The sequence below is a fragment of the Lampetra fluviatilis genome, chromosome 23 (assembly GCF_964198595.1).
Source record: "Lampetra fluviatilis chromosome 23, kcLamFluv1.1, whole genome shotgun sequence".
In the NCBI taxonomy this organism is placed as follows: Eukaryota; Metazoa; Chordata; class Hyperoartia; order Petromyzontiformes; family Petromyzontidae; genus Lampetra; species Lampetra fluviatilis.
In genome coordinates this window covers 7,053,789-7,078,636 of record NC_136297.1, presented here as the reverse complement: position 1 = coordinate 7,078,636, position 24,848 = coordinate 7,053,789, and the positions used below count along the sequence as shown (strand labels likewise).

Below are 24,848 nucleotides of genomic sequence, written 5' to 3'. Positions count from 1 at the left end.
AGCGACGGGCGGCCGCTCTTGGCAAGTAGTGGGTGCGTCACTTCTATACAACAACACAAAATTCCACCACTTTGCCGACTTCGTTTCAAAGTGTTTGGCTGAAGCTCGCTGTACCCGGCGAGGTGTGATGCCCGCCGGCCCGCGCGGACGCTCACAAGAAGCCTAATGCGCCACCGCGGGGCAGGCGAGACGCACACGGAGCCCGACCGAGGCGGGGGCGATGCTGCCGGGCGGTGCGTCCAGGCAAGCAAGGGGGCTCCGTACGTGAGTAGGCCGCCGCCGCCGCGACGCACCCGCCCGCCCAACGCCACCAGCGTAGCCTCGCCGCCGCCGCACACATGCACGCCAAGAAGCGCTACCTGCTGCTCGCCATCGCCGCGGCCGCCTGCTGCCTGGCGCTGCTGTCGGTCGCCACGCTTCTGGGCGCCGTGGCCACGGGCGCGAGGTCGCATTGGGCCCCCCGCTCTCGCCTAGCGCAGCAGCGGGGCCACGCGTGGCCCCGCTGGGAGGGGGCGCCGCTGCCGCCGGCCTTGCTCGGCGGCAACAGCGACGGAGCTGCGGGGCCGTCGTCGCCCGGTTCGTCCTGGGAGGAGGATGACGACGAAGGAGGAGGGCAGCTGCAGCAGGGACACGGGCTGCACGGGCAGCAGCAGCAGCAGCCGAGGGAGAGGCACCGAGTGTCGAGGCGCGGCAGCAGCGCGTACCGGGGCCGGCGCTGCCGCATGGAGACGTGCTTTGACGCGACGCCGTGCCAGAAGCACGGCTTTTCCGTGTACGTGTACCCGCGCGCAAAGGGCGACAAGGTGTCGGAGACGTACCAGAAGATCCTCACGTCCATCGAGGAGTCGCGCTACTACACGACCGACCCGAAGAAGGCGTGCCTCTTCGTGCTGGGCATCGACACGCTGGACCGCGACCGCCTCTCGCACCAGTACGTGCACAACGTGCGCGCACGAGTCGCCGCGCTGCCGCACTGGAACGGCGGTCGGAACCACCTGGTGTTCAACCTGTACTCGGGGACGTGGCCCGACTATGCCGAAGAGGACCTGGGCTTTGACACGGGCCAGGCCATGCTGGCCAAGGCGAGCGTGAGCGTGGACAGCCTGAGACCCGGTTTCGACGTTTCGCTGCCGCTCTTCTCGCGGGAGCACCCGCGCACGGGCGGCGAGCCGGGCGCGCTGCGCGCCAACAACGTGCCCCCGGTCCGCCACCACTTGCTCGTCTTCAAGGGCAAGCGCTACCTCACGGGCATCGGCTCGGACACACGCAACGCGCTCCACCACGCACACAACGGCCGCGACGTGCTGCTGCTCACCACGTGCCGCCACGGCAAGGACTGGGCCAGGCACAAGGACGCGCGCTGCGACGCCGACAACGCCGAGTACGAACGGTGCGTATTTGGTGGGGTTGAGAGAGAAAGGTCGGGTCTTGATTTGGGAGGGGGGCTGAACTCGTGTTACTCACGTCTGGGTCCTGGAGCGTTAAGTGGGGTGGTTTGGAATATGTGGTTGTCAAGGTGGTGGAGGGGGGGGGGTGTTAAATCTGGGTCTTGGTGGGTCGGTGTGCGTGAGGTTTGAGATGGAACTGATGAGGTCAAACTGGCGTCTGGGTGTTCAACTAATAGCTTGCGTCTGTGTGCGGTAAAGTTTGGAATGGAGCGAGCTAGGATTGGAGTGGATTACATAGGTCAGAGTTTGAGAGTTCAACTTGTGTCGTGGTTTCTGGGTCGTGTGTGGGAGTATTGGCTGTTGCATGACTAATGCGTTTGGGTTGGAGGTCTGGGTATTGAAGCTGGTGTCCTGATGTCTGGGTCGGCTTGTGGGAGTATGGGCCAAATTCCATTATTGTGGCTTGGCTGTGAAACTGGTGTCCTACTGTGTAGGCTGGTGGGTGGGGTTTTGGGTTGAAACTTATGTTTGAATGGAGGCAGAGGTCTGGGTGTTAAACTTGGGTGCTGTGGTGGAAATCGATGTGTGGGAGTATGGAATTTCGTGTGTCAGCAAGGGTTTGATGGTGATTGGTGAGAATGGCATCTAGATGTTCAACTTGTCTGGGTCAATGTATGGGGAAGTATTTGGATTGCGTTTTAGTCCTAGTTGGTTGACGTTGGAGGTCTGGGTGTTTAAGGTGATGTGTTGGAATGTTTTACATTTCTTGAGCTCGAGTTTGGGGGTGCACTGCTGGGAGTTGGGGTCTGGGAACTTTGTCTTTCGTTCCAAGGTGTGGTCAGAGAGCGGGAGTATGGGTTGTAGTTGGGTTGGGCTTTTTAGGTCATGTCTGTGTTTACATGTGGAGTGTTGATGTCTGGGTTCGTGTGTGGTAGCTTGAGCAGGGCTGCTGAGGTTGAGGTCTGGATATTCTAATGGGGCTTTGGGAGTTTGAGGCCTGGTGGGATGTGGGCTGATAAGGCTTTAGGGGTCTGAGTCGGTGTCTGAGAATCGGAGTTTGAGTCTGGACTCTGGTTTTGGGTAGTCAGAGTCTGGGTAGATAGTAAGCTGGAAATCTGGATCTGTGTGGTTCTGAGTTAGGTTTTTTGTGTGTGTATGTGTTTGGCTCATTATCAGGTTCATCGCATCGGATTTGAAAGTGAGGTTTTGAGGTCTGGATGTTCATCTGAGAAGAGTGTAGGTCATTACCATTGACTGAGTGCTGAAGTTTTGGCCAGGGTTAGGTTGGGTTGAGGTCAGGGTTTGGATGTGGATCAGAAACTCTTGGTTAGGCCTGCGTGAGGAAGTGTGCGTGCAATGTGTGTAGCGTGACTGTTTGCAGCCACGTGTCCGATGGCGTGACGGTTACCTTTTAGATTAGTTTAAGGAAGTGTGTGCATGTGTGGGCAAGTTGTTGCACAAGGTGGGTTAGTGCATCGTGCTACTAACCCGGCCAAATGAGTGAAATTCCTGGCATTGATTGACAATTGAGAAGTGATAGCATAATCAGTTCTGGGCCTCCCCTATGTCAAATCGCCAAACTCCTCTAGCGCCTTGCCAGCCTTCATGTCTACGACGGCACTTTCTCCAAGTCTATGTAGACTATACGGGTAAATGTTGTATTTTGTGTTGTTTACAGTACGTTCTTACGTGTTTAGTTATGAATGAGGGTTAGTTGGCGTGCTTCACGAGTGCCGATTGGTATCGTAGCAAGGTTTTAAGTGGGTGTTGCTGATTATGGTTCATTGAGTGTGCGGATGCGTGAGTATGAAAGTTTGTGTGGGCGAGTGGCGGTGTGCGTGTAGCGATGAGTGAGTTGGTGGGGGTGTGAAGAAACAGCTTTCGGGGAAGAGTTAGGCAGTGTGGTGGATGGGGTGTGTCGGCGCGGTTGACCGAGCGGTTGTACGTGCGTAAGGTTGTATTTGTTAATCAAAGGTTAAGAACCGTGGTGTTTCCGCCTCTTCCTCCTCCTCCCTGCCCCCCCCCCCCCACTGGTTATTTAAATTTAGGCACACCTTTGTTTTATGACGTGCGTATTGAAACTTTCAGTTTTACTGGACGAAACTGCATCATGCTGCTATTTCCCGCAGGACCAAAACCCTAAAACATGAGTCAAAACCACATCTTGCACGTGGGCGGATTGCGAAAGAGTGTGGCTGTATCCGCGAGCCCACTCTTCTACAATCCCAGCCAGAATATGTTCGATTTTGTGTTTGTTTGTTTTTAAATCATGGTTGCTGAGCACAGGCCCAAAGGCCCGAAATGTCAAGCAAGCCCAACAACAAAACAGCAGGACTGAAGGTGTGATAGATGAGAGTGAGCAAGGTTATTACAATATAGATGAAAAGAGACGATGCGAGGGAATTCCAAAGTGGAGCAGCACGAAGGGAAGAAGCAGAAAGAAGAGAAGTGGTTGTGACCTGCGGTGTGTGGTGGTTGTTGAACACGGTGTGAATGACACGAAACAATCACTCCCCCAGTAGCCCCAGAGTCCTCAACATGGGTGGGGGGGGAGTCAATGAGTGATGTTCATGCGCACAATAACCCCGGTAGCAATAGAAAGTGGGAAGGAAGCAACTCACTACCAGCGAGCTAGTGAATGGATTTGTTAGCCACACACACCACCACTGCCAGTTAGTACAGGGACCTGGTTTGGGCTGCTCTAGGTTAACTCTGATTAAAATAGGTACTTGGATAATTGCTTGGGTGATCGATGTATCCTGATGTGCTGGGTTCTGGCCATATCGTTCCCTTAAAGTGCCGTGCGTGCCTAAATATGCACTCACTAACAAGTGCTTGCCCAAGCATTTTCTTTTCCAGACGAATAGGTGGGATCTGTTATGTGTGCGTGTGTTGTGTGCGGGTGTGAACGCACAAGAGAATGTTTGTTTTGTAAAGCACCTTAGAGTGGAGCTTTCAAAATACGAGAAGTAGTCAAAAGTTTTTTTTCTTTTGGGTTGGGAGAAAGTGATCCCACATTAAATATACTGCAGTATGGTTACACACTAACCCATACATTCGTATACATTAACTTATTTGAATGACTTGCACATTCATTAACTTTCAGCATACAATCCCTACTCTTGTTACATTATTTTCATAAAACCGGCACATGCTTTCTCGCACATTTTCATAATTGGGAATCTCGGCAGTGCCGGCTCATTGCTCTAACACAGTCATTATGATCCTTCCTGAGAAACAAAAACACTGAGACTGGTGTCAAGAAGTAAGAGATTCTGCAGTAATTGCTTGGTGTTCCGACAGTCATAATGAGCAGGCTAAGATGCGGATGACAACCGAAACACAGGGCTTGTATCAAGGATATCGGCATTAATGGCTTTGTGCTCCGACACAGCCATTATAAAGTCACTGAGACGCAGAAGACAACACATAACCAAGGCTCAAATCATTGATTACAGCAGTTCCGGCTCAGTGTCTCTGACAATACTCAACATCTGCCCCAAGGCATCTGTAGATTTGCATAAGCGAGGGTGTTTCTTTAATTGGGGCATGTGGCAACTCTTCCTACCCACATGCGAGCTCGCCCACTCAGCTGTCATCGCCACAGCCCTACACACTTCCTTCCCCACGCTTGCGTACTTTCGTGATTAAAGTTGCGTGTGGATGTTTGTAAATTGTTTGGGGAGCGGCAGAACAGCGGTAGGAGAACGACGGTGCTGCAAGCAAGAGGGTCCGAGTTTAATTCCGTGGCCACGACTGACATTGGTGGCGATTGATATCTGAACTTGCGCTGAATCTCCACCACCCCCCAAAGTTTGCTTTGACCTTAAATTGATTACAGTACCTAGTGTGGTGTGTAATACATCAGCATGGTGGCATAGGCCACACCACCCCCTATCGTGAGCTGTGCTGGCTTTAAAAGGTGCTCATTAACGGGGCTTGCAGCCCAACGAACGGTCTGTTAAGAGGTACACGGACAATCTCGGTCTTTGATCTGTGTTGGTGTACAGAATGTGTGTGTGTGTACACTAATGAGAACCTTAAAGTAGAAATGTTTTGTCGTGTTAAGTCACATATGCGTCAAACAACTTGGTTGTTTGACAAATATTTACCTGTGTTGATATATTTATTGGTGTTGGCGGTGGTACGCATACGTGCGTGTGCCGTAATTAATTCTGATCGTTGGCATATTTAACCAGGTGATAGCCCGTTCAACTTCGCTGCTCCCATGTCTCAGCATTACTTTACTAAACAATACTTTGTATTTTACGAGGTAAGGCCCACTGAGCTATATAGATATTTATTAGAAGAGAAGCCAAATACTCTACACACGCATTGGAGAGAGACATGCAAACTCCAAATGCACAGACGTGAGGGTCAGGATCCAGCCCACGACCTCCTGTATACCAGGCAAGGTAGTTAACATCTCTCATGAGGGCCTAGTCACACCACGTGCATCTTGTGTTATTTAACCATACTTCACTACACTGATCAGCGTGGGTTCATGAAGGTAAGTTTATTCAAATTAAGCAAATGTTGCTATTTGCGATGTTTCCTTAAAACAAATAAAACCAGCAGGAATAATTCAGCGAAATTAAATCAGAGTTTACCCTAAGAAGTTGAGTAAGTGGAAGCAGCGGGGTCCAGTCGTTTGTGGACTGCTATGAACCTGGTGACCTGAGTTCGATTCTCACCCGTGGCTTACATCAATGCCCCCCCCCCCCACCCCATTCATCAGCCTGCACCGACCAATTGGTGAAGTATGGTCAAACAAACACCTTGACCGACACGGCCTTCGTGCAGCAGTGGATCAACATTATCATTACTAATTCGTGGATTAGTTAATATCAGTATACAAATACCATTTATGCATGTTTATAAACACAATCGTCCCAAATATATATAAGTAACATGTGGTTCAACACCACTGCCAGTCCTATCAGGGTCCGGCTAGCAAGGAAGCCCGCTCCACCATTCCCCTTTTGTCATTTAAAATCTTTTAACATGCCCTGGCGTGTTTGCGAGCGCCCATTTCTTTTATTGTCTATCCCTTTTGTGTCCTGGACGCCCTCCTTTTAAGAAGCGAGGGCCACCCCCACCACCACATCCCCGGCGGCCCAGCTACTGCCTCCTGCGAGAAGCGTTTGTCTCCCTTTTGTTGCCCCCAAATTAGCTTATAAACGGCGGGGGGGGTGGGGGGCGCCCTTTGATTGGGGGGCGTTTCTGTCATGCAGTGACGATGGTGAAAGGGGTTGTTGGTGGTGGTGGGGAGCGGTGGTGTTGCGGTTAGCGCGCTACGAACCCGACCACCTGAGTTCGATTCCCGTTCACGGCCAACACCAGTGGCGATTATCTAAACCGGTCCTGGGCCTTCCCTAGGTCGACTCGGCCTCAAATTAGTACCTGGTGCGATGTGTAAACATCGCCACTGGGGACACAAAGGCGGCCGGGCGTGGTGTTGGCCACCCATCCCCTCGTGTGCTGTGCCGGCCTTCTTAAGTGCTCGCTAACAGCACTTGCCCCCAACAGTCTATGATAGGCTACACGGGGGATCTTTGTCTTTGGAGGGGTCGTGGTGATGGGGGATGCTTTGAAGGGCCGGCCACCTGTTTTTTTTCCTCCCCCTACCCTCTCCCCCTGTCGTCGTCTGTGATCGCATTCTCTTTTAAATTTGGGGGCTCCGTTGCCGTCGTTTTTAAAGCTTCGCGTGCGCATGAGGCTTAGGTCGGGGGGCGGGGGTGGTGGTGATGGTGGTGGGAGGTTTCTTTCTCTTGTTTTTGTAAAAGTAAAAAAAAATAGTTTCTCCAAAAAAATTCCCTTCCTGTGACTAAGCTGGTTTCAGTAGCACGGGGTTTCCCCCCCCCCTCTTTCTAAACCCCCCCCCCCCCCATAATTAACCTGTGGCATGGCCACGTGTAACGCTTGCTAGCCTAGCATGTGTATGCGTATTGACATGCGTACCCCCATGCATGTGCGCATAGGGCTTTACATCAGCTGAGAGTGTTATCTGAATGCTTCCTGGGCCCCCCTCCTCCACCCGCATCAACAGCCTTCACCGCCCGGCGCGGTGAAGTATGGTCAAAGGAAACCCCAGTGTGGTTGCACATGAAGTATGCGCGTTATATGGACACGCGTTCGCGCAGTAAGCCATGGCTTGCATAAGCAATGAGCTCGGTTGGCTACGTACGGTGCGAAAGACGTTCAACATACATATTTGAACGCGTCCTGGGCAACCCATCAACCCCTTTCACCAGCCTTCACTGACCAGCGTGGTGAAGTATGGTCAATACAACCCTCGTAATTGACACGGCATGGGGAAGCCTTCATCCAGCATTAAGTTAATGTAGGGCTGGAAATAGCTTTTTATTGCACAAATACCACAAATGCATAAGCACAGGCACATACATCTACACATCATGCCCATGTACACCACAACCGTGTGCACGCGCGCATGTTGTCACAGATACTTATATTGAACACATATACACACACGAGAAACACAGCAGGCCAACACACCGGCTTGTGAACCGTACGTACTCACACTCCACGCAGGCACGCTCACGCGTTTGGGGTTAGCGCAGATGCGTGAGCACACACGCTTACACACAAGCACACACAATGGCACTAAAAGCAAACATCCCCTGCGCCTCCTGATCTAATTATAGGAGTGGCAAGACTCCTTCCCTGCCGCCTCTCTCGCGGGCTCGTTAACCATGGGCCCCAGGGTGCGGCGGAGGTGGGTGCAGGGATCGTAGGAGGGACAGGACAGATTTGTGGGTTTGTCGCCGACACGTCCAGCGGTTTGTGTTGTGAAGCCCTGTTTATGAGTTGAACGTTTATAATTTAATTATCGTTTGCAGGGTTTTTTTTACACCGCTATAACAGGGTTCTTCAGACAGGATTCTTCAGCCGATGACCTGCGGGGGCACATCTGGCCCACGAAGGCTCTTAGAGCGGCCCGCTGAGCTGTGGCCTTCCGAGTGGTTTGGCTCGCGGGGAGACCAATTAGTTGCGATGAATGAGAGACAAACAAGAGATGGAGACGACAGATGTAGGTAAATGAGAGATGCAGATTGTTGAGTTGAATGCGATCGTAATTCGGTGAAGTGACAAACACGGTAGGCATGACGGGCCCCAGAGACTTCGAGGTACAGAAGTGCAGACGTGACATCACGGCACCGTGTGACGTCGCAACGTCTGTACGCGTGACGCATGCCATGCCAATTTGATCACGCGGTCCGTCGGAAAACGTGAGTGAAGGACCCTGGTGTGTATGGTCGAACCTGATCGCATTGATGGGTACCCATAGACAGAGCAGGGTCATGACTTGCGACATTCTGAATCTTCCACCGGCCACGTCACGGGACAGCGCGGCGGTGATGACACAGGCCCCTTGCTGCTCATCCTTCAAATCGCTGTCCTTACACCTCCACCAGGCCCATCTTCAGCTGTGCAGATGTATGAGCGATTTGCTCCGTGTCTGCTGAATATGTCTGTTGGAATATTTGTCGTCCTTCCCCCGCATCTCCAGTTTAGCACAGTTGGCTACGTACGGTGTGATAGAGGTTCAACGTACATATGGGTCTAATGATGCCTCAGTTTAATATAAATTCTTGACCTCATGATGCATTAATCGGACGATGTGTGCGAGAATCATAAGTTGTGCATCATGGGTTGACTTCACCCCTGCGGTCCATTGTAGGTGCTTCCATTCACCGCATTATGAAAAAAATGTGTCAGTTCACAATCGAATTGTGACCCTGAGTTGCGATCGTTAGTTGTCTACAGAAGAGTGGGAGGTGAATTTTTTTCACCCCGAGTGATTAATAATCCCTCTTTGTTGAGCGAGTCCGAATCAAATGGTAATTAACCACTGGGCTGAGGTTATTCAAGGCCACTGCACTTGAGAAAATGGTTTAATCTTGGGTAGGATTCGAACTCGGGGTCTCCAGCCATTCTGACTCAAGTGCACGGACACAAGGCGTCCGCATCGGCCTCCCTGAACCGCCAGGGCGAACACCCCACAAGCTGAAGGCTTTGGCCGACCACACGATGGGAAATACAAATATTTGTGGACTGGGGAGGGTGGCACGGTGGGGCTGTGTGATGTGTGTGCCCACTCCGGACACAGGCATTCCTATGTTTATGCATGTCTTCGTGTGTTTGTGTGTTAGCAAGAAAGTTGGCACTGGGATTGGTGCACTGCTCCACGATCCTTGTACCCAAAGAGTGGAGTACTACTGGTCATGATATACAATGCCAGCATTTGATATCTGGTCTCCTGTAGCTGAAATATGCCTAAAATCAGTACAGTACCCAGTTGGTTTGTTTTGTGTGTTTGTGTGTACATTAGGTGGAATGATTAACCCTGCCATGCCACTTGAATTTATTGCTGTGATTCTGGGGTTGAATGGCATCGCCACATCTAGTGGCTGCAGGGGTCATTTGCGTGTGGATTGTCCGTCAGCCTTGGTCAATCCAGTGCTGGATGAAGGCCTCACCAAAGCCGTCGCCGTCTCTCACGGTCCTGCAATTGCAGCAATTCGTCTCGTTCCTGCACGTGAGCCGAGCTCATTGCTCCTCCTCCACGGTGGAGGTGCTCTTGGGGCGCATTCCCTCCCTTATCTGCCACTCCGTCGTTAGTCACGGCCACCCGCCAGCCATCAACCCTTCGAGAGACGTGGCCTGCCCTGACTAAGCCCCCTACTTAATTTTCTTAACAGTCCAAATGATATATCTAACCTGTGTAGATAGCAAAGGGGCACACGTCGCCACACGAGAGAGACAAAGGCAGTGCCCAGGTGTGATGCCGATTGTGAAAAAGAGATGTACAGTTCTTCGGATTCATCCAGTATAAATACATATCCTGTTTCTGAATAGGTTGCTGGTAACATCACTTGCCCTGGCAGTCCCCAAGGGCAGATTTTGTTTAAATCGCTGACATTGCGAACGAGAGGGCACGTACGTGCAGGAGGGAGTGTGCGCAAGTGATAGAGCGCGAGCATATCGGAGTGAACGAGTGAATGTCGAGTGTGCGCGACGGTGTGCGAGCTGGCGGCATTTCTTAGGTGCCAGCGGTATCCGAACCTGTATCTGGGCCTCCCGATACTTTTGACTCGCACTCTCGCACGCACACGCGAGCTCGAGTACACGCATACACACGCGCACACATACGGGCGTATGAAATTGTGATTCCATTCCAGCACGACTGAGGTTTACAGCTGAATTCAAAGAGGCTGGACGGGCCGGGGAGTGGCGTTCGCGCCTCTGCGTGACCAATTTTTATATTTTATTTCACATCTCACAGAGCGAACAGACCGGGCTGAGCCTGATCCCAGTGGCTGTGTCGCCGTGGCGTGTGGAATGTGTGTGTGTGCTGAGAGTGGGGCATTCTGGGCCCAAGAGTGGGCGGTGTATGTCTGGGGAATCTGTGAGTTGATGGTGTGTTTGTGTGTGTGTGTATTGGAGACCCCGTGTGGATGGTGTGGGTTTAAGATGGTGTGGGGGGTTAGGGGGTGCTTTGTGTGGATGGTGTGGGTTTAGGATGGTGTAGGGGGTTAGGGGGTGCTTTGTGTGGCTGGTGTGGGTTTAGGATGGTGTGGGTTCAGAGGCTGTCTGCTGATGGTGTGGGTTCAGAGGCTGTCTGCTGATGGTGTGGGTTCAGAGGGTATATGTGGATGGTGTGGGTTTAGGGGGAGGACGTGTGTGTTTGTGTGTCTGTGAGACCATGTGTGGATGGGGTGGGTTTATGGGACCATGTGTGGATGGGAATTCTACTGAAACTTAAGGATTCCCTCTGTTTTTTTTAGGGTTCGCAGGATTAAGTGGTCCCCCCGAATTTGAGAAATCCAAGAAGTTTGCCTAAGTAAACAGTCTTTCCATCGAATTATTAAATATTTCACCGTGAAAACTCTTTTTATTTTATTTCAGATCCATATAGAATGCAGCCATTTCCATCGGAAGCTCAGTGCCCTTTTGTCGTCTCATCATCTCCTTGTAATGCTTGGCTTTTCTCTCTGCTCTCCCTCGCAATTGTTAAAAAAAAATGAAAAGAGGAACTGGACGTTTAAAATGAATTACCATTCCTTGGGCCAGCTTCAATGTAAAGTCTACGTCCATGCTAAATCCAGCACTGGCATCGTGCGAGGCGCCACGGAGCCAAGGCGGTAGGGCACGCGGGTTCAGCGGCACGCGGCACCTTGACGCCGGGCCCCCCCTCGCACGCCCACGCCTGCCTCTCCTACCCAGCCTACCCACACCCACTCGCATCCTTTCGCCAAGGTTACCACCTTCCCAACCTCTGGGGCTGTTCAAACACGACCGGGCACACCGCCGTGCATGGGTACGCGTGTGTATACATGTGCATGGGTACGCGTGTGTGTACGTGTGCGCTCAGGTGAGCGGTGGCGCAGCGGTTGGCGCGCTGTGATTCCGGCGACCTGAGTTCGATTCACGCTCACGTGAATCGAACTCAGGTCGCGCTGCACATTGGGACTTTTTGTCCCAATGTGCAGCGCAGCTCTGTGGGCTCGACCTCTCGCGCTCCGGGACTTCACGCCCTCACCAAACACCCCCCCCCACCACCTCCCTGTGTGTGACTAAAGTTTAACGCATGCCTGGGTTAGGTTTTTATGAAGCTAACCTGGGTGAAAAAGTATGTCGCTCCTTTTGCAAAGGGGGGAGATGCACGGCTCGCGACAATCGAGACGCACGGCTCGGTTGGTGCTTGCTCGGCCCAGGAGGTCATGGGTTCGATCTCGACCCTTAACGCTTGTTTTGTTTGAAGTCTGCATGTCTCCCTGTGGTGGCGTGGATTTTACGCCAGGTCCTCTGGTTTTTTTCTCTCCACGTCCAGAATCGACACGCATTTAGAGTATTAGGCTGCCATAAATGTCCAGACGACAAGCCACTCTGTTGAGCTATCATTTGTGGCCAGGTCGCTTCTGAAAAAGAGCTGTGGAGCTCGGTGAACCCTACCTGGTAAAATAAAAAATAGTTTCAATTTCGATTTAAAGCTTTCGTGACTGCAGGGATTCATATTCTTGGTTCTTTCAGTAAAGTCACGTAGAACGGAAATAATAAAATACTAAAAATGATTTCCCTTCTACGTGACTTCACCGAAAGAACCAAAAATAGTTTAGTTAAGAAAAGCTGTCGAAGGGAACGCGGGTCCGTGAACCGGGTTGGCTCTCTACCCAGCGGTCGTGGGAACGTGGCCACTTGTGGATCAGAATCACTCTCCTGCGATCTCAGAGGATCCGGGTTTGATCCCTGACTGCAATGCAGTCCAACGGTGGCCATTGATTGGTATGTTAACCCGGCCTTGATCTCTCTCCCTATGTTGGCTCAGTCGAAATCGAGTACCTGATGGAGTGCTGGTTTTGTTTGGTGTGGTCATGATCTTTCAGCAATGGGGAGACTGGTGAATGGGGGGGTGTGTGTTTGTGCTCATGACCATATGAACCCCTACACGTGTGTGCGCGGTTCATACATCATTAATAGGTGTTGGTCAAAAAAACTTGACATATACACCAGTATATCCAGATTAATGTGGCCAACTCTCTGACTCTTAAGTATGTGTGAGCATATTGGTCTCCATATATGTGTCGTAGTAATCATGTCTGCGCAGTAGTAGTTAGCGTTGTGCGAATGTGTGTGCGAATATTATAATATGTGCTTCTGGTTCCTATGTTATACACAAGTACAGCCCTTCTTGTCAATCCACATGCCGTACGGTTGGTGGGGTATGTGTGTGTGTGTCTCTCTACTTCACCACGCTGGTCAGTGCAGGCTGATGAAAGTGGAAAGCGTCGATGCAGAAGCACAGACGTACAGATAGACGGTGGATTGTGCTTCACAGCCCACTACTGACCAACGCGTAGCCCCCACAGCCCTGTGACAACCTGTTTTTTGCACGGTGCTTGCCTCAATGAAGGCACTCCAGGCTAAAGCCTGCTTAGCTTCTGAGATCTGACACGATCGGGTGCATGAATAATAACTTTATATCGCATCATTCATGCAAATTGCATCTCAAACACGGTGCACTTGCAAACCACAGTAAAGTCTAAAATCTTATGGGAACGCATGCATGTTGAACTTATTTTGCACCGTACGTAGCCAACCGTGTTAATCGGAACACCACAATGTGCGCGATTACGGGTTTGGAGGTGAGCATGTTAACTACTTCGCCCTGGTATACAGGAGGTTGTGGGCTCGATCTCGACCCTGACGCCACCTGTATATTTGGAGTTTGCATATTCTTCCTGTGGTCACGCGGATTTCTTTCCGGGTTCTCCGGTTTTTCCCCTCCACATTTAGAAACGTTCGTTTAGATTATTTGACTGCTTTACATTTCCACGTGATAAGCCACTTCGTTGAGCTGTTATTTGTGGCCAGGTCACTTCTGAAAACAGCTCTATAGCTCAGTGGGCCTGACCTGGTAAGCTCTTGATATCTGCGAAAGTCCAGAGAATGTTAATGACAATAATAGTAGTTTGATTTTATATTCCGTGTGATATGATCGTGGTCCTGTTGTGTAGGGGTTGCACAGCCCTACGTGTGAGGGCTTTGTTTTTGACCATTGTGTCATGCTAGTGAAGAATATTCCGCTGGGCACTTTCGCCGAAATCTGCGCACCCCCTTTTGTGTCGGAGAGTGACCCCTAGAAGAAGTGTGTGTTGCAGAACTACTTCTCAAGATCCTTACATGGTATTCTTATATACACTTAGATATGAAGCGCTTTATTATATGCTCAGCAGAGTGTGAATGTCACGAGGCAATGTAGCTGAAATATTTAGGAAGCAGAGCCTGGTATACGCCAAATTGAGTGACAAACCAAATTAATAATGATCGGATATTGTTTTTGTGCAGTCATTGGTGCACCAGTTGAGCCATCTAGTTGCTGACACTTGAGAACACGGTTTTAATCGCAATTGGCTAAAATCTGAATTTTGATTTCAGGATCTCATACGATGATAGCTCGTTAGTCTGTCACTGTACTTAGTCCCCTGGGCCACCTGACCACCACCTTTGTATCCGCAAAGTTAGAGCACCATTACCATCATCGTCATCATCATTACCACCACCTTCAGCATCATCACCATTCCCATCATCTTCAGCATCTTCAACCACCTTCGGTATCGTCCATTATCATCGTTCGGAATGTAACAATTCATCAACTACAATTGACTCCCACGCTCATGCGGTGGTGTATATATCGAGTGTGCAGGCAGCGCAACTGCACCGTTGCTCACTGGCCGGAGGTGCACCAGACGAAGAGGGGAGGGTGTAGCGGCGGAGGGGTGAATTGGACAGGACCCATGGCAACCACGCCACACCACAAAAACAAAGATCCCCCATATAGCCTTAACAGACTGTAGGGGCAAGTGCTGTTAGCGAGCACCTATGAAGGCTGGAACGGTACACGAGGGGGTGGGTGGCCAGCACCACGCCCGACCGCCTCTGTCTCCCTAGTGGCAATGTTTACACACCGCACCAGGTACTCCACTCTAAATACACGCAGTCGAATCGTAGCAATTAATTATTTACGATATATGCTAATGACGTGCTAACGTACTCTTAGGCTAATGAGTCGAACAAAGCTAGTACAAACTTGACAAAAAAAAAACGCGAGAAACAAACACGGGAAAAAATTAGATGGGAGGGGAAAATAATTCGTAGATTTTTTTAACAGAATCGTCACCCAGAACCGTGACAAATTGGTCATCGTTTTTCATGGATCGGCTATGGCCCCGTTTAACTTGACAACCACACATGCACGCAGTTAGGAATCCGTACGCGTGCGCACGTGCGTCCGCCCGTCCACGCGTGTGTGTACCCCGCGTGTTTGCGCTTCGAACATTTGCTACGGGTTAAAAGGTTGATTGATTTTGGACAACGTTTAAAAATGCGCCCGTTTCAAATCTCTTTAAACATTAACTGCCCCACGTGGAACCCGCTGGCAAACACGCACAAAGGTTGTGCCTGTTTAGCTCTCCCAGCGTGCGGTCTGCGTGCAGTCTGCAAGCTCCTGTTAAGGCCGGCACATGGCAGGGGGGGTGTGCTTTGGGGAGATGGGGTTGGGGAGGTCGGTGGGACTGGGACGAAGCACACTTAGGGGCCGTCCATAAATGACGTCACGCACCTAGGGGGGGGTCAGACATTTGTGACGATGGGGGGGGGGGTTGAGAAATGTGACGTCACATAAAAATGCCCAACTTTAAATAAATGTAGACAGACAACACGTTCTGCTTTATTAAATAGACGTTTTAATAAATGTTTTCTCCTACAACATCAGAGTGCAGCGCCACATTAAATACGCACTACAATGAAAATTGTTTAAAGCGATTTGAAGCATGTTTTATTTGGGGGGGGGGGCAGAGCTTTGTGACGTCATATTTGAGGGGGGTCTGACTTTTTGTGACGCCGTGTGATGAAGGGGGGGGGGGTCAAAAATTGTCCAAAATCGCGTGACGTCATTTATGGACGGCCCCTTACCCGGCGGCCAGCCACCTCTCTCTGTGGGTTCATTCACTCATCCATGTTAGCAGTTTCATTCAAACCAGCGCACACATGGGGGGCGTTAGCAGCGGTGAATACTTCCTGCTGTGGTGAAAATAGGGTTGGGACGGCGACGTAGGGTGGGTTTGCGCACCGCGCAGTGAATTTGGTGGCTCCGAGTTGGATTGTTGGCCACTGCTAACATGCGAGTGAGTGCTATCCGGACCGGTTCCCAGACACCCCCCCCACCCACCTTCAACTCAAACAGAGCAGTGTGGTGTAGTACGGTCAAACCACCTACAATGGCGAACGCGGTGTGGGGGAGGTCTTCATCCAGCAGTGGGATAGATCATTATCAATGATGGGGTTATGAATGATGAATGTGAACTGTAGCTGTACAGCAGTGTGGAAAATCCCACGATGGCGCTGAATACATTTTGTCCCAGTTTTTTTTTTACTCGGATCATCATTACTCCCCTAGTTCATGTTGGATTAAAAAAAAAAGCTTAAATATGTCAAGTTTTGTCATATATTTAAAAAAAAGAATAATTTAAAGCTTTTCTGGTTGGATGTTTAAAATTTTGGCAAACGTCATGCATCCGTCATTGGTAATTTTCTTAACGATTAAAAGAGGATTTGGGAATTTCCAGAGTAAAATTTTCAAATCCCAAATCCTCTTTAATTAGTATTGCTTTCCCATGTAACTTGCATGTGCTCTTAACTCTCTTGGTGCACACTTGCCCTCCACCCTCGGTGGGGGAGAGAGCTCTGCAATAATTCCCAGAGGATCTGATGCCCGAGAGATCTGAGCGTTCCTCTCACATGTGTGATGACAAGCCTTGGGATATGGGAATTGCCCTGCCAACGTGCCTCCACTGCAAACCCAAGATAAGCAAGCGGCAGCACACCACGCGTCCCCCCCTGTCAGCCGCTCCTGCACCAGCCAGCCGTCAAAAAGTACACGCTGACCTACCCTGCCTCCATGCGCGACCCCCACACTTGAGATAACGTCGCCAGATCGACCGCTCCTGTCAGATGTACGTGGGCCCCCCCATCCCCCTACCTTTGGGCAAATACTGCGTTGCATGTAACGATCCACCGGTGCCTCTGTTTGTTCAATCGTCATGGATTGGGGGGAGGTCCACAATTTGATTCGAGAATCAATTGCCTCTCCGGCTCGTTTTCAGGCTGTGCCGTGTGCTGCTTGGTTCTGTGTCCGACGTTTCGCTCCGCGTGCTGGATTGCTTCTGCAGACACTGGATTGGAGCAGCTCACTCTCCCCCTCGTTTATAGAGCAATGCCAGCTGCTGCTGGCGTTGCTGGTTGGCTCCGCTTTCTGACGTAGGCCACGGTGGTGTGTGTAATCTGCGGTGGCCCGACAAACGATTCATGCGTAGGTAAATATGGATCGGAAAATGTAATTCTTATCCCACAAGTTTGAGGATTATATTGTGGAGATTCAGTGAATTGGCATGGTTCTTTGGTGCAATTTGATATTTTAAAAAGAAAAATCCTTTTTTATACTGTCGTACGTCTCGTATGTTTTCTTGAGTTCTGTCACGTACTTTCCATTAGCCCTTGAGGTGCTTCATGACGTGTTCATATTAGTGTCATAAATCAAAAAAAATTTAGTTTTACAATACGATTTGAAGAATGTTTTACGTGGGTAACATTCAATTGATTTTGCATCACTACTTTACCTATGCCCGAATTGGCTGGAACGTGTCCGATATTTTAAGATCTCCGAAGCAAAAGCAAGCTTTTGCCTGGGTCTGCTTTGATGGATGACCACATGCCTAAAAAAAACAGGTGTTGAAGGCTGCTGCCGGGGTTACATTGTCAGCAGAGAGCAGTGCAGCAAAATCCATTCTTGAGCTCTACTATGCTCCCAAGGTTTACACTTCCCACCTTCACCAACCTGCGCTGTTGAGTGTGGTGAAGTATGGTCATATGTATGTATGTTGAACTTATTTTGCACCGTACTTGGCCAACCTGTGCGAATTGGAGGTGCGAGGGAAGGACATCAAACTAAAGACAAAAAGCAGTTCTAAATGAATTCGTTTTCGATCTAGATGATTGCAAACTAATTGGCTCCAGCGGCTTCCTAATATCGGAAGGAAGAGCGTTCCAGACGGCCACAGCAACGCATCCGAAAGTGCGCGTGCAGTGACCGTCTTTGTTCGGTGGCCAGCCAGCCCAAAAGAGCATCGTTGCGAGGGTGAGCCGAGTTCGCGTGATGGCATATGCTCCTTGACGAGATCAGCAAAGTATTGTGGTTCATTTGTGGCAAACAGTTGGGTAATGAGCACGACCTTACAATATAGTGAACGCCCTGTGATCCGCACGGCACGGGGAGGCCCTCATCCACAGGACGTCCCATCAATGTACCTGCAGCCCACGTTCTCTCCCGACTTTGCTGTCATTGTACCGCCACCCCCCCGCACCCCCCCAACCCCCCCCCCCCTAGTTTGAGATAAATACCAACGACCCTGTCAGTGTACCTGCACCATGGGCTGACACGGACACGCCTGCCTGCCTGGCCCCCACAGCCCTGTCAAAGCGCCTGCACGCGCCGTTCAGACAAATGCTTTAACTACGAGCGTGGAATGACTTGCACTGTCGGTGTAACCTGCACCCCCCGCGTCTCCCGAGGCAGAACTCGCTCCACTCGGACCGGCCCGTGTTTTAGTTTGCAGTGGATTCGGTGAATGCTCCAGACGATAAACTCAACCCAATTTCGTCAATATGACGTGCCTTAAAATAAAAATGCATACAATCTGTGACTTTTTGGACAATGGTCCTTCCTCATAGCAGATTATGCACCCTTGTGAACTTCTACCAATGCAGTGTCTTCAAATAATTGGGAAGATTTTATTCCAAACTAAAATGGTTGGCACGCAAGACGTGAAATCCAGATATCACTGGTTTCTTTCTGCCTTCCGGCGCAGCAGTTAGAACAATGTTGCAAGTTATTCACTACACCCACAGTTTTTCGAGCAACAAGTCACGTGTGGTGGGGTAAATTGTGGGTACGCCCACCGCCTCGAACACGCCTGGTCATCGTGGAAGAGTAGACCGAATACCTGCTAGAGCTCCCTCCTAGCGGATACCTTTCTTGTCAGCAGTGACGGGGAGGAAGCAATCGCAGGGCTGCACCTTTGCCTTTTATGAACCGCAGCTCTCCCAACGTGCTTTCAGGTTGCACCCTACGCTGTTCGGAACAGGTGTCCCGGGAGTTTTTTCAATTTGGTTCCTGAACAAAAAAAAACTGAATGGGAGCAAAACGTCAGACATCGTGCTGAATGACACACGGTACGTTACAATGCATAATTGTCATCCGAGTGTTCCACAACGCGACCGCGACAACCTATCCAGTAGTACCACAAGGCTACAACGGAGTGCATGATGCCCATTACAGCTAAAGGTTGCTATTTTGTATTAGATTTACAGGTGTGGTGTTTAGCCACTGCTTAATGAAGGCCCCTCCACACACTTGTGCTGGTAATGTGGGTTGTACCGCGATGGTCGGTGTGGGCGGGTAAAGGGGGAGGCACAGGAAATTCTTGCCATTGGACTTCCCCTGTCGATTTCTCGTTACGTTGTTCCCATTTCACAGAGCCCGGCCAATGCTGGGTTTTGAATTCGCAACTTTACGACCAATGGTGAGTCAAGCGCTGGTTGGAAGCCACGTGGCAGCCAGCGACGGGGTTAAACGCTATCGTGGAGAGGTCCAGACTAAGCGGATGTTAACACATAGGCAAACATGACACGTGTGATTTACAGAGTGTAGCACGTAATATGTAACAGGGTCGTCGTGCGCGACAACGTATGAGACGTGGGGTGGACGGAGGGGGGTGTAATGGTTCAGCTGAACAAATGCATCATCGGCCTCGTGCTCGGTGGAATTTCCATCGTCCACCTTCTAGGCGGAGCGGTGGTGCAGCGGTTAGCACACTGTGCTGTAAACTTCTTGACCTTAGTTTGACTGCCAGCCATGGCTAACATCAATGGTGAGTGATATCTGAACTGGTCTTGGACAGTGGACTGCCCCCCCCTCCCCCCCACATCCTCTTTACCTCCCCCCCCCCCACCACCAATTTACCAACCTGCACTGACCAGAGTGGTGAAGTATGGTCAAACAACCCCAACGACCAGCAGAAAGTAGGCAGGCCTTCCTCTAGCCATGGATTGCCAAGCAGCCGTAACTCCCAAACTGTGAATCCTTTTTCAGATGCTTGTCGGCAAGATGCTTGTATTTACCATGTACTGGTTGATCACTCTATACGATTGAAATGATTACGAATTAAAGTTGAGCGATTCCAAAGACAATCAAGAGGGTACAATGACTGCATCGGGTAGCTTTGGTATCATGTGAGGACACGTGGATCGGGCTGTAAATCCTGCAATCCCACCACAGAAGGCGTGGAATGTCACGGTGATTCATTTTTATAATATCGGTTCTTAAGCTTGAGATGCGGGGACCAACTCGAAGAGCCTGATTATTCGCAGTGTTAATCATTTCATATGAATATGCAACTGGTTCATAGCCACTCACGGCAATGTTAGAAAAAAAGTGCTGCTTCCATGGAATTGCGATCGGGCAATTAGATGCGTGTGTACGTTGATGTGTGTGTAGTTTGTGGCTAGCGGTGGTGCAGTGGTTTGCGAGCTGCGCTACGAACCTGGCAGCCTGAGTTCGATTCCTGCTCGCAGCCAATGTTGGTGATGAATATCTGAACGGGTCCTGGGCCTCCCCTTGGTCAACTCAGCCGTTAATACGTACCTCGCATGGTGTGAACATCGTCAATGGGGAGACAAAGGCGAGAGGGCATGGTGCTGGCTAGCAACCCACCCCCTCGTGTACCGTTCTGGCCTTCATAGGTGCTCGCTAACAGCACTTGCCCCAACAGTCTGTTAAGGCTATATGGGGGATATTTGTCTGTCGTTCTTCATAGGTGCTCGCTAACTGCACTTGCCCCAACAGTCTGTTCTGGATATAGGGGATATCTTTGTCTTTGTGGCTCATACATACAACACTTGGCCTATATGGGGGATCTTTAGCTTTGCCTTTTTTGTCATTCATACATTTGTGTGCATGGGTGTCCAGACGTGTGCACTTGCGTGCGTTTTGCTTGCATGTGCCCGCACGCGCGTGTACAGTTCATAAATGTGTGCATGGGGGTCCATCTGTCGGCGTGCGTGCGTGGGCGACTGTGCGCTTGCGTGGGCGAGCTTGCGTGGGCGAGCTTGCGTGGGCGAGCGTGCGCGCGTGGTCGTTATGCTCTTGTGCAAGTGGCACGCGGTTTGGCCTCACATCTTTGGCCATGGGCCCAACCGCACCCGGACCCGACGACACCGCGGGGCTTGGGGGGGGGGTCACGTGGTATCTCCGCTCGATCGTTCTGACGACCTCGGCAATTGCCACCGCAGGGAGGATGGGCCCGGTCTCCCATTAACCCCCCCCCCCCCAGCAGTTAATTAGTGAAGCTGGCTCCTTCCAACTTGTCGAAATTGCTATCTTGAGCAAATTCTTGCTCTCCTGAGCCTGTGACAAATCAGCCGGAATGCAACCCTGATCGTTATCGTATTTCAGAAGCTAAGCAGGAGTTGCTGCAACATTGGAAATGTTTTTCGAATATCCCGAGTTTTCATATGTATGGGATTTGCATATCTCTGCTTTGGGTTCGTATAAACTGAAATGCCTGGGGGAAATCCCAAGCAAATGAGATGGGGGTAATCTTTGAAGAGGGATTTCATTGGACGTGTTGTGAGCCTTCTTCCGTTCCCTGCCTCACTGCTGGTGGGCGTCTTTTGCATGCCCATGACTCCTTCTCTACGTGCACTGCTAACCCCCACATCTCAAGTCACTGCACGCATTGTAGTCGATGCCCACGCTTCACTTGTTGTACCGCGTAATGTGCAAGTAGAGCTCTCATCCTGATCAACTGCTGCATGAGGGCCTAACCCAAACCGTGCAGGTCGTGGGGGTTATTTAACCATACTTCACCCATGGCATCATCAAGCATTCAATTTGAGGCCCTTTCAAGTGCGTGCGGTCCTCTCTCGGAAGCCTCTGAGAGAGAGTTTTTTTATAGATAGATAGATCTATGACGTGCTGATATTTGGCCCAAGTGTACCAGTTATGCAAGCTTGATATACAGGCCACGTGTGTTTTTTGTTGGATGGAAGAATTAGCATCTTGACATTTTGCTAAGCTTGTCCCGAATAGGAGGCGTCCAGCACAGGTAATGGAAAACATGTGGAACAGTACTGAGCCAAGAGGGGAGAAGGCCCTCCGCTGAGTCACCCGTTGGAGAGAAGTCGCCTAATGACACCAACCTGAAGCTATTCACGGTGGCGAAATGTTAGCCACCTCTCCTTGGGTATACAGGAGGTCGTGAGTTCGATTCCGACCCTGACGCCTGCTGTAAGTTTGGAGTTTGCGTGATCTCCCCGTGGTCGCGCGTTTTTTTCTCCGCGTTCTCTGGTTTTTCCCTCCACATTGAGAATCAACGTGCATTCAAGAGTATTTGGCTGCTATAAATGTCCACATGATAAACCACTTCAACACGTAGGCTTTCGCGACCAATATCATCCATAATAGTTTTTTTTTTGTGTTAGATCGTTTTTTTTGGGTTAGATACGCGATCAAACCCAAAAGACCTCTTATTAGGGATACGCCACTTCGTTGAGCTATCATTTGTGGCCAGGTTGCTTCTCAAAAAGAGCTATGTAGCTCAGTGGGTCTCACCTGATAAAGTAACAATAGTTTAGTTTTATCTCCACGCATTCGCCACCATTGCCGGCTGTGGGAGAGAGAGGCAGAGTCGCACCCATGCCACTCGGAGCTTTTGAGTGGTTTTTTTTATTAAGTCAGCCGGCCTTTGCCAAAAACCATTCCTTCTACAACGGGCACCTGCCATAACCCACCATACCTGAGCCTTGGCTTTGCCAGCCCTGAGCAAAAGCTATTGTGTCCGTGCCTGACCGCAAAAGGATGTGAGGTGAGTAAGTCGCACCGCGGGCGTGGTGTGCCATGTTGCATAACTTGATCGCGCATTTTATGGTACTTTGCATACCCTTCGATCGCACGTGTGCGGATGTGAGTATTTGCGGTGCCCGTGTGGGTGTGAGTGTCTTGCAATCCATGTGGAAGTGTGAATCCTGTGTTCTTTTTCACGTGTGCACGTATGTGTGTGTGTTCTTGTGAGCGTACGTATATGCATGTGCTAGTGTGGAGCGTTGGCGCAGTGGTTTGTGCGCTGCGCTACAAACCCGGCGACCCCAGTTCGATTCCCGACCACAACCAATAAAAGTGGCAATTATATGAACCGGTTTTAGGCCTCCCCTAGGTCGACTCAGCCTTAAATGAGTCCCCGGTGTGGTGTGTGTATATCAGCACTGGGGAGACAGACGGCTGGACGTGGCACTGGCCACCCACCCCCTCGTGTGTCGTGCGAACTTTCATAGTCGCTCGCCAAAAGCACTCGCCCCAACAGTCTGTTAAAGGCTAAGTGGGGGACCGTTGTCTTAAGTGCATGGCAGGTGGGCTTACCAACATGCGTGTCAGCCGTGATCTGTCCACGGTTGGCTGAAGGCTTCCCCAAGTTATCGCCATCCCTCGTGGTTTTACACAATGCAACAAATCCAATTTCATTCTTGAGTGGGTGGAGTGCGCGACGCTCCACCTCTGCGGTCAACATCATTTTGGACATATTCCATCCTTTGGCTTGCCACTCCGTTGTTATTTGCAAGCACTGGCGACGTGTCCTGCCCAAGCCCACTTTATTATTTTTTCTCTAATTTTTTTTATAAGAGCCGGGTACACAGCACGGGCAATACAAGGGCGGGGGGGGGGGGAGAGGAGGGGGCACAGAAATTCGACGAGCAGAGGCCCGAAATGCTGTGCGTTTCGGGGTTGGGGAGAAAGTGAGAGAGATGGGTTCACACTTGCCGTACTTGCGTAGGGACTGCGAGCAGGGGAAAGGACTTTTTTATATATAAAGGGAAGGAAAAGCAAAGGTGAAAGGAACAAAAGTAAGGGGAGGTGAAAGGGTTGGGGGGTTTTGGGCGTGCTGGGGGGGCACTTAACTTTTTCTTTCAAAGGCGACACGATGTGTCCAACTCGCATTTGCTGCGCGCTTTCCTCTGCATCGCGGTGGAATTCCGCGCCCGTGTCTCTCTGTCGTGCATCTCCGCGAGCTTTTCATCTCGTGACGTGCCCTTACCCGACTCCCCCTTCCGACCGATGTGCGTTTTGTTACTTTATTTTTGTGCATTGTTCACCCGTAGCGTTGTTGTAAATGGGCAATTTTTTTTTTCTCATTTGTTAATTTTCTTTTGTTTATTCGTGAGTTTTTGTTTCTTTGCGAGAGCCTAGATAACTCTCTAATCCGGCTCGTGCCAAAAGCCGTGACGTGTGTATGCACAATCTCATTCACCAGACTGGCCGTGCCTGGGCGCTGTGTGGCCAAGAAGTTTCAGTCTCGGGGCTAAACTGCCACGAGGAAAACAAACCTGTCTTCAAGATCATTAAGCAGAGGAGACAGTATACTGCATATATATGCACGCACAGTGTACTAATGAATACCCTCGTGCTTGATTCATGCTGTGAAGAAAAACCAAAAAAATCTAGTGGTGGGGGGGTGGGGGGTGCGGAATGAAATGTAAAGTTTCAGCTCTGCAATTGAATGCTCATGCCTCTACTGGAGGGAAGCTCTCCTCTTCAAGAGAGACCCTCTAAATAGCTCCTTTTTAAGGGGGGGAGTATTTTCACAGACACGTTCATGCTGGACAGACGTCTCCGACGTGGTGGGGGGCGGGGGGGCGAGTAACCACACTTGGCATCTTCCTTTTTGAGGTGGTGGGGTATTTTCACAGACACTTTCATGCCGGACAGACGTCTTCGAAGTGGTGGTGGGGGGCGGGGGGGGTAAACCACACTTGGCTCAATCGCAAGCG

General features: G+C 50.6%; 1 protein-coding gene across 1 annotated transcript in view; it reads left to right on the top strand.

Annotated features, from left to right (window-relative positions):
* Nucleotides 1-24,848, top strand: part of LOC144940677 (exostosin-1a-like) — a 37,737-nt gene continuing 12,889 nt past the window's right edge. The window contains exon 1 of the mRNA XM_078866974.1: nt 1-1,390. Within this exon, the coding sequence (XP_078723100.1) occupies nt 339-1,390 (1,052 nt within the window). The 5' untranslated portion in view covers nt 1-338. The remainder of the gene's footprint in view (nt 1,391-24,848) is intronic.